The sequence below is a fragment of the Balaenoptera acutorostrata genome, chromosome X (assembly GCF_949987535.1).
Source record: "Balaenoptera acutorostrata chromosome X, mBalAcu1.1, whole genome shotgun sequence".
Taxonomy (NCBI): domain Eukaryota; kingdom Metazoa; phylum Chordata; class Mammalia; order Artiodactyla; family Balaenopteridae; genus Balaenoptera; species Balaenoptera acutorostrata.
The window spans coordinates 33293382-33304199 of NC_080085.1; the positions used below are offsets into that span (position 1 = coordinate 33293382).

At 39.3% G+C, this 10818-nt stretch overlaps 1 protein-coding gene across 1 annotated transcript in view; it reads left to right on the forward strand.

Annotated features, from left to right (window-relative positions):
• The window catches only part of LANCL3 (LanC like family member 3), a 73082-nt gene that overhangs the window by 59282 nt on the left and 2982 nt on the right, over positions 1 to 10818 (forward strand). The window contains exon 4 of the mRNA XM_057538346.1: positions 4931 to 5138. Within this exon, the coding sequence (XP_057394329.1) occupies positions 4931 to 5138 (208 nt within the window). The remainder of the gene's footprint in view (positions 1 to 4930; positions 5139 to 10818) is intronic.

Sequence of the window (10818 nt, forward strand, 5' to 3'; positions counted from 1 at the left end):
TTATAAATACCCAGTGCGGCGTAGAGTTTTTCTCACTAAATACAACGAAGTATAGCAGGCAGATTCACCTGACCCCTTCCTAGCCTTAAACATTCTGCAGTACAGGGCAAAAGTCATTTACAAAATCATTAAAACAAATGCTATGGCTAAAAGAAACTCTAGATCGCATTATGTTACATCATTACTGTGGTCACACTGACAGCGCATTTCCTTTACTCTGGGTGAAACACAGGTGTAAATATATTTTTTTTAAATCATTTCATGAGGGCTCCTGGGTAGGTGACTTTGAATAGAGAACAGTAAGTACTTGTACAGTGCAGGTGTCTTTGGTCACTAAGCTTTGTAGCACACACCGTACAATGCGTGCTTCGGTCAAATTCCGGATCCCAGAATGGACCTGTGCTCTGATTCTCTAGGATGTTGAAACGAAACGTGCCAAGTCTGGCTATCACGAGGCTCTGCTGGATCACATGTTTCCAAGATTTAGCCTCTCAAACCATATTTCTTAAGTAATAATTCCTTTTCCCATTTGTATTTGACAAAGACATATATCATTGCTGCCTCCAGGTTTCATGTCAAAGCACAATAATCAGTGTTCCCAGGATGAAATGACACCGTTCCCAGCAAAAGCAAAGAAATCCAACGTCCTTTCCTTTTAGATTAAGCCACCTTATTGTGGATTTCATTAGGTTAGGTAAGGAGACAATAGGTGTAGACGTTTTTCAAGGTCCTGTCCATGTACCATTCCATGATCCAGGCTGCAGGAAGAGGCCCTTTGTCTCTGGCCAGAACCATAGGATCAATACCCATTAAGCTGCCTGGGGCTAACGGCCTGGTTTAGCAATTAGACCATCTCAACCCGTCTTCCTTCCACATCTTTCACCTCCGCTTCAGCATCGGCCTGCGCTGGGGTGAGAAATGGGACATTATAGGGTCAGCAGACATTTGTGGAGGCCTTGCCATGTGTCAAACACCATGCCACAGATCGGGGAGCAAAAATGAACAAGACAGAGTACCTGCCCTTGGGTAGCTGGCACAATACTAGGGGCGGCAGCCATGAAAACAAGTAATTTCAACAGACTTACAGGTATAGAAAACAAACTAGTGGGTACCAGTGGGTACCAGTGGGGAGAAGGAAGGGAGGAGGGGCAAGATGGGGGTAGGAGATTAAGAAATACACACTACTATGTATAAAATAGATAAGCAACAAGGATATATTGTATAGCACAGGGAATTATAGTCATCTTGTAATAACTTTTAATGGAGTTTAGTCAGTAAAAATACTGAATCACTATCCAGTACACCTGAAACGAATATAATATTACAAATCAACTATACTTCAATTTAAAAATTACATTAAAAAACAGGTAATTTTAATATGATACTGTGTGAGTGCTAAGGTTTGTATAAGGAGTGATGGGAGCTCAAAGGAGGGATTTCTGGTCCTCCTCCAGGTTCCGGGAAGGCTTCCTGGAGGAGGTGATGCCTGAGATAAGTTAGACTAAGAAAGGTTCCCACCTTTCTTAGTTTGTTCCAAGAAAAGTCAGTCAGAGGCATGGAACCACATGGTGAAGGAAGGGGAACTGTGGGGTGGTTTGGTTTCACTGAAGTAAACGCTTCATGGAGGGCATGAAGGCCCTTACTAAAATGAGTGGTTGGGGGAGAGGTGGCAGGAGGACAGAGTAGGAGCTGGGTGGCAAAGGGCTCTCTGTGTCTCACCTGGAGAGTAGCTTCACCTGGATTCTGAGTTGGGGGGAAGCTAAGAAGCACAGATGACCCCACAGAGTTGCTCTGTCTTGAGGCAGCCAATCATTGGCCAAAACCTGCTGGGGGAGGTGCATAGCATAGCTGCCCCTTTGGCTGAGGCCATATCTCCCAAGAAGAGGGCAGCAGTGAGCTTTGTCAGCAGTCAACTCACAGCCGCTGGGGGATGGGGCACCTGCCAGTAAAGTAAAGGGATCCGATAGAGCACCAAGGGCTTCCGGTTCACCTGGCCTGTTCCTCCTCCTCCTTTGGTACCCAGGTTAGATGGTGTCATTTCACCAGTGGGCCTTTCCTACCTCCAAGTGTCAGTTAGGAGCCTTCCTCTGTGCTTCCTCAATGCCCCTCTGTCCCCTCACGTAGCCTAATGAATGCCCCAGTTAGGTTGTAAAGACTAATGAAGGCAGGGGCTTTTATTTATTTATTTATTTTTTAAACCATCTGCTTCTCTTTTTTTTTTTTTATAAATTTATTTATTTATTCATTTATTTAATTTTTGGCTGCGTTGGGTCTTCGTTGCTGTGCGCAGGCTTTCTCTAGTTGCGGTGAGCGGAGGCTACTCTTCGTTGCGTTGTGCGGGCTTCTCATTGCGGTGGCTTCTCTTGCTGCGGAGCACGGGCTCTAGGCACGCGGGCTTCAGTAGTTGTGGCTCATGGGCTCTAGAGTGCAGGCTTCAGCAGTTGTGGCTCGCAGGCTCTAGAGCGCAGGCTCAGTAGTTGTGGCGCACGGGCTTAGTTGCTCCGCGGCATGTGGGATCTTCCCGGACCAGGGCTCAAACCCGTGTCCCCTGCATTGGCAGGAGGATTCTTAACCACTGCGCCACCAGAGAAGCCCTGGCAGGGGCTTTTAAAAACCTTAGCACCTACTACTGTCCTGGTATATAGTAGGTGCTCAATTAATATCTAAACAGCCACCCATCCTGTGAGCTGTCTCTTTAATTAGCCTCTTTGCCATCTTTCTGCTGACACGATCAGCTCATAGCTACCCTATTGCCCTTCTTTCTGTCTTGGTTGACCCCACAGTGGGGCATTTTGTCTATAATACTAATCACATCATTAAAAATATAAACCAACCAATTCACAACAAAACACTCCCACTGGTTCCCTACTGCCCACGAATACAGTCCAAGCTGCCCAACTGGACTTGTAAAATCATCCAAAATATGAGCCCAATCTACCCTTCCAGCCCATGGTCCTGCTGCTTAGAACACTGCCCCACTGGTCTTCATGTGACTTGTTTATTGTGGCTTAGCAACTTTGCCCTTGCTGATTTGATGCCAGGAATGCTCTCTCTCCATGTCCTCAGGCCTGCAGTTTCCTATGCGTCCTACACAGTCCTGAAGAAAGCCTTACTTCCATCAAAGCTTCCCCTGACTGTCTCCCCTCAGGGAACTTCCACTTTTCTGATCCCTCTAGTATTATTTTCAGAGCCATTCATTTTATGTCCCAACAGCATCATGAACTACATGTCTTATTATGTATCAGTCAAAAGTACATATTTTTCTCTCCCTTTCTAGACAGTGCCTTCCTGAAGGGCAGGAATCGTGTTTAGCATTTATTGTATATCACCCAGGGCCAGAACTGGCAACATAATTTGGGGGACCCAGTACAAAATAAACATGCAGACCCCTTTTTAAAAAATGATTAAGAATTTCAAGATGGCAACAACAGAGCATTCAATCCAGGGTGGGGCCCTTCTGGAGGCCCTTTGTGAGGCTGTACAGGTCACATGCCCATGAAGCTGGCCCTGCCTAGGGCTGTGCATACAGCAGATCATCAATGAGCACTTTCAAATGAATGGATACAGTGAATGAATGAATGTGTAATTAACTAAGTTCAATTCTTTTAAAAATCATTCTTTGTGGGAATGACACTTTCTTCCTAAAACTGAAGGAGGACAGTGCCATAGGTGACCATTGTCAGTGGCTGACTGGAAAGCACTGGCTGAGGAGAGCCCATTGTTACGTGTTCGTCATAGGGAGTGTTAAAGGATACATTTTTAAAAGAGAATAAAATCATGACTCTCATACAGACATAAACATATGTCAACAATTTTAACTCATAAATTAATGAGGGAACCACAAAGGTATTACAACTGGTTCAAAGGAAAATCCAGAGTGGACATATTTCAAGGCTATTAGGAACGCTGACATGAATTTACTTAATAGATGCAGAAACTAGCTGCTTCCACGAAGACTGAGGGAAGCCAATGCAGCGTCTACCGGACAGAATATGAGTTTCTAGAGACAGGTATTATTTACATTACTGTCAGTTTTCTACAAGGTAATTTCTGTCTTTACACAGTTGTAAAATAGGCTAGTCAAAGACAAAGGCAGAGATAACCTTGATGGATGAGCTAGTCAAAATATCTACTAAATTCCAGTCTTTCCCACTTTCTATACGAGAAGGGTAGGCGAGGCAGGAGAGAGAGTGATCTTGTGTTATTAATCTCCTCTCTGAATATGAGCACCTGGAACGTGGGGGAAATTGTTTCTATTAATAGCTGTCACTTCTCTTGTTTCCATTCCTGCCTGTGTAATTGAGATTGCCTTGGCTGAGGAGTTTTGAAGGAACGTGTCTTTCCTTGGAACAATCAAGTGGGGAGGGCCTCACTTCACAGCTGAAGCCAGAGTCTTGGCCAGGTCACTTGGGATCATTGTTGTTTTTGGAAGGACTCCCAGTTTGGCTCTTAAGAAAAGGTGTGTAGTTATAAGTACTTTAACATTACAAATTCTGAACATCCGTGGGGGAATGGGCAAACTGTGTAAATATTTAGCCATTCCAAAAAGCCAGATATGCATAATGCTTACCAGGGTATGTGTCATCAAATATTAACCCATTTGTAAATTATGGATTTTATCAATCTAGATACTTGTTACTCTTGCTCTCAGGGCCAGTATCACCATACAATTCAAACAACGTAAACTAAATCTCGCAGGTAAAGTAAGACTCCCTTGGAGAAGATCCTATAGCCTTGCTACTCAAAATGTGGTCCCCAGAAGGGCCGTCGTTAGAAATGCAGTATCTCTGGGCCCACCTCAGACCTACTAGATTAGAGTGGATATTTTACCAATACATTGGTGATTTGTGAGCCTCTTAGAGTTTGAGAAGTTCCGCTCTATAGTATTAAGCCCTGAAAATCACCTCTAATGTCTTTGATGTTTTCACAGGAATTGCCTATCTGTTTGCAAAAGCTTATCTGGTTTCCAAGAAACCACAGTACCTGGACACATGTATCCGGTGTGGGGAACTCACGTGGCAGAAGGGCCTGCTAAAGAAGGGGCCAGGGATTTGCCACGGGGTAGCTGGCAGTGCCTATGTCTTCCTGCTGCTATACCGGCTCACGGGAAACTCTAAATACATCTACCGAGCCCAAAGGTCAGCCTTTCTTTGCATGTTTCTTTTTTTTTCTCCAAATGTTAATACAATTAATGTTCTGAACAGGTAATAAGAGTCACATAGTTTTAAAGTGTAAAAAGAAATACTTCCACTGTGCACTATAGCAATTTAGTTCACTTCCCAGGAGATAGTTACCAGTCTCTTAGTTATCTTCTCAGGGATATACATATCTGTATATATACACAAGCAGATAGGCATATATGTAATATTTTATCCCTCTTTTTTGTTACAAATGGTAGCACTTCGCTATCTTAACGATCACCCTAAATCAGTAAATAAAGGACTTTTCATTTTTATTGCTGCATAGTATTACATCTTCTGAATGAGCCATAGTTTATTTAACCAATCCCATATGGAGGGCAATTTGGATTCTTTCCAATATTTTGCATTACGTATAACGCTATGATGAAAAACCTTGTACATATATCATTTTGTTCACGTATGGGTATATCTGTAAGTAAATCCCTGGAAGTGGAATTACTGGGCCAAAGGATATGTATATTTGCGATTTTTTTTTTTTATTGTGGTGAGAACACTTAATATGAGATCTATTCTCTTAGCATATTTTAAAATGTACAGTAATATCTTGTTAGCTATAGACACAATGTTGGACAGCAGATCTCTAGAACTTATTCACCTTCAGTAACAAACTTTATACCCATTGAGCAAAAACTCCCCATTTCCCCTCCCCCACCCCAGCCTTTGGCAGCCCTCATTGTATTCTCTGCTTCTGTGAGCTTGACTGACTGTTGTACATTCCTCATATAAGTGTTATCATGGAGTATTTGTCTTTTTGTGACTGGCTTATTTCACTTAGCATAATGGCCTCATTTATCATTTAGAACAGTGCCTGGCCCATAGTAACTGCAATGTAAGTGTTCACTGTTATTATCACTAACAATTTGAGTTATATCATTCTAGACATTTCTCTATGCATGAATGCATATTCCTATATATATATATATGTATTATATGTACATATTAATAAGATCCTACAATTATGTATGTGTAACAGTACTATACATACTGTTTGCAGTTTATAATTTTAAATAAACAGTTTTTAAGGGGCACCCTTTATTTCAGTTTGTATAGATCTATCTCATTGTTTTAATGACTATATAGTTATTTATTATAGTTGTACCATGATTAATTTAACCAATCTTTAAGTAATGGACACTTGGTATATGTGCAATCTTTACTAGTACAAACAAAATTGTCCCAAATATCCAATACATACCTTTCTGTGCACTATGAGAAAAATTTTTAAATTGAAGTCGTTAAATCCAGATGCATTTTAAACTGTCTTTGTCTTTTGCCCATTTTTTCCTATTGTGATGCTTATTTTGAGGACTGTAACTCTTTGTCAATATATGATGTAAATATTTTTCTACTTTGCCATTTTTCTTTCAATTTAGCTCATGGTCTTTTGCCAGATGAAAATTTTAAGTATTTTTCTTGATAAAGTTGACAAACTTTCAAGATTTCTGGACTTTGTGTTATAGTTAAAAAGACCTTTCCCACTCTAAGATTATAAAAATATTAATTTACACTGACTTTTAATACTTTTATGATTTTATTTTCATTTTAAAAATAAATTTGTACCCCTTCACCCATCTCTCCCACCAATTTAGAAGTTACTTTAACTTTTAAATCATTGATTCGTTTAGAGCTTACTTTTTAAAATAGTGTCAGATGGATATCTATCTTTGTGTTTTCTAATGAAAAAACAAAACTTTCCCATAACATCTGTTGGCCAATTACCCCAATCATTTGTAATTCCAGTTTTATCATAAACTGAATTTATATAAATGTGTGGGTTTGTTTCTGGACTTTCTATATTTCATTATTCATTTATTTCTAGTTTTTCTTAGCTGTTCTCTCTCATTTATTCTTCCAATTGTATTTTAGAGTCAATTTTTCAAAAATTAAAAAAATCCTACGGACATTTGATTGGAATTTCAATGAATTTATGTTACTTAGTGAGAACTCACATTTTTAGAATATTGAGTTTTTCCATCCGAGAGTATGGTATGTTTTCCCTTTATTTAAGTTTGTAAAAATGTCATTTGGTAAAGTTTTGATCTTATGAAGAAGGACTTGTAAGTTTCTTGTTAATTTTATTACTATGTATTTTATGTTTCCAGGATTGTGAGTGGAATCTTTTCCTCCCCTATATTTTCAGGTCATTTATTACTGGCATTTATGAAGACTTTAAAAAACATACATATTATTGCAGTTTAGCAATCTAAGATGCCCTTCTCTCATATAAATCTGCATTGTATCTTACAAACATCTTAGTTTTGATAAATATCAAAATGATATATCTGGCCACCTTACTGAACTCCATTAATCTTTCTATTAGATTCCATTGGGTTTTCTAAGTAGGCACACATATTATCTGCAAATAATTATAATTTTGTTACTTCCATTCTCAACTATATACTCTTTTTTTTTTCATTTCCTATCACATGGGTCAGAATCTCCATAACAACGTTCAATAAAAATAAGGATAATAAACATCCTTGCCTTTATGCTGATTTCATTAAGAGTGAGTCTGTGTTTCACCGTGATCTTTTAAATTTGCTTCTTATAATGTGTATCATGTTGGATTTTGACACTCCTCTGTTCAGGATAATCTGATGGCTTCCCACATGAATCAGAGTAAAAGCCAAAGTCTGTTCTCTGAACAAAAAGCCCTCCAGGATCTTGCCTCCCATTACGTCTCTGATATCATGCCCTACTTTGTCTTGCTCCTGGTTCTTTGCACCACAGTGGCTTCCTTGTGACTCTGTTAAGATGCCAGGTACAATCTACCTCAAGGCCTTTGAAGTTTTGGTCTCCTTCACCTGTGATGTTCACTTTCTACGTATATGTCCCAGTTCTCTCACTTCATTCAGACCATCACTCAAAAGTCATTTTGTCAGAGAGGTCTTCCCAAGGCAATTTATCTAATATTCGATCTTTAAAAAAAACCATAAAATACCCTTTATGATATTTGCATGTATGCACAGAAGGAAAAATACTAACATATGTGAGTCCCCCATTTGTAGCTCCATTGTTTTGGAAGTCTGTTAATATATTTTGATTCATGGCTCCCTAATCTGTTTAGGTTGCAACCTGACCCTTTATTTCCCAAATATAGGGGAAAAAAGTCATTTGGGATCTTACTTAGGCTAATGTGATATCACCTTTGGAATAAATTTCATCGGGGTTGTCATTCTCTAGAAAGCCTATTAAAAAGAATCAGAACAACCCCTCTATTTTTCTGGGAGACTGGTCCTAGTTTACAGAGTCTTAATTATAAGTCTGGGATTACAGGGCCCTTCAGACAACTTAAATTTCTCACTTACAGGTAAAGACTGAAAATGTGCGGGTAATATCTGAATATTGTTTGGGCATTGCATTTAATTGTTTAGTGTACTGAAATTTCCACTTCATCATAACTCAAAGTTAAATATGATGTGGTCCAAACTGGGGAGACTTCCTTTGGCCGTTCCTAAAACAGTAAAGTCAAACAATATGTACCTTCCTGGAATAAACATTACTTGGTCATCGCCTACTACTCTTTTAACACAGAGTTGGAATTTATGGTTCCAGAAAAATATTTGACAACCTTTTAAGTTTCTTCTATGATTATTTAATTATTCAGGTTTTCTACCTCTTTTTGAATTATTTTTGGTAGTGAATAAACTACTATAAAAGCATCTAGTTCATATGTATTTTCGAATGTTTGACATAAAGTTCTAACAGTATAGTTCCATGATATTTAAAATTTCCCATGTCTGTGATTACATGCCATTTCACATTCCTAATGGTTTTCCTTTTTGGCCAGACACACCAGCATTTTGTCTATGTTGCTTATCCTTTCAAGGAACTGGCTTTTGGTTTTTATTAATTATTTTGTTTTTCTCTTTTGCTTCCTAATACATTGTTTTCTGCCTTTATTTTTGGTTTTCCAGTGTTCCTTCCCTTTATTTTGTTATTTTCTACAGTTTTTAAAAAGTGCTTAATTAGAACACCTTCCATCTTTATAACATCAACAACAACTCAGATCAATGAATTTTCCTCTGAGTTCAGTTTTGGTCATAGTCAATAGGTTTTGATATGTAATGTTATCAGTGTCTGTAATTCTTTTTAGTTCCATAATTACCATTCTGACTTCTATTTTGACAGAGTTTTTTAGAAAAAAGAATTTGTTAGTTTGAATTTTGCACCATTGGGTAGATTTTGGAAACAATCATTTTCACTTTAGTATGATAACATGTTGTATAGGTCAGAATACAATGAAACTGCTACTCTCACACATTGCTGGTACTCTTGTAAATTGCTATATATCATTTAGAAGTTAGTTTGAAAAGCACAAAAAATGTTCATCATATTACCTTTTTTTAAATTTATTTATTTATTTTTGGGTGTGTTGGGTCTTCGCTTCTGTGCGAGGGCTTTCTCTAGTTGTGGCAAGTGGGGGCCACTCTTCATCGCGGTGCGCGGGCCTCTCACTATCGCGGCCTCTCTTGTTGCGGAGCACAGGCTCCAGACGCGCAGGCTCAGTAGTTGTGGCTCACGGGCCTAGTTGCTCCGCGGCATGTGGGATCTTCCCAGACCAGGGCTCGAACCTGTGTCCTCTGCATTGGCAGGCAGGTTCTCAACCACTGCGCCACCAGGGAAACCCCCTTATATTACTTTTAAATAAAAAAATGTAGGGGCTTCCTTGGTGGCGCAGTGGTTGAGAATCTGCCTGCCGATGCAGGGGACACGGGTTCGAGCCCTGGTCTGGGAAGATCCCACATGCCGCGGAGCAACTAGGCCCGTGAGCCACAACTACTGAGCCTGCGCGTCTGGAGCCTGTGCTCCGCAACAAGAGAGGCCGCGATAGTGAGAGGCCCGCGCACCGCGATGAAGAGTGGCCCCCACTTGCCGCAACTAGAGAAAGCCCTCACACAGAAACGAAGACCCAACACAGCCAAAAATAAATAAATAAATAAAAATTAAAAAAAAAATGTAGGATACTAAATATTATACAGACTCTGATTTCAATAATGTAATAAATAAATCTAACCCTAGGGGGGAAAAAGGTCAGAGGAGGGAGCAAAATTAACTGTGGATTTCTCTTAAAATGTGGTGGGATGGTTGTCTCTATTTTACAAATATTCTGCTATACTATGTTTTTGTGAAAAAATTCTGTTTACCATGTATGGAATGCTTGCTCTTTGCTCAGAGCCATAATATATGGTATCTTTGATCTTTACAGATAATCTTATGCAATTCTGCAACTTCACCGTTTTAAAGTCAGATTAAGAAATTTGCCAAAGGTCATCTAACTTGAAATTATCAGAGTTGCATATTGCAACCCCAAAGCCCTTCCTCTTCCTGCTACACCAGGGCTTCGCAATCTAGGATTCGTGAGTTTACTTGAGAAAAGTATTACATTTCAAGCTGAAATGTAGCATTTCCTTCGATTCTGAATTCACAGTAGCTGTGACTCTGTCACCAATAGATGTCATAGATATTCTCATGTTATTAGTCTTGTTGCAGATATTGTGAAATATATTTTACTCCCATCACTACTTAGAAATGTCAGCAGTTATTAGACCCACTACTAGATCTTGTTATTTAATGTGTTAATAAAGAATCCATATATCACTGTATCACAAATTCG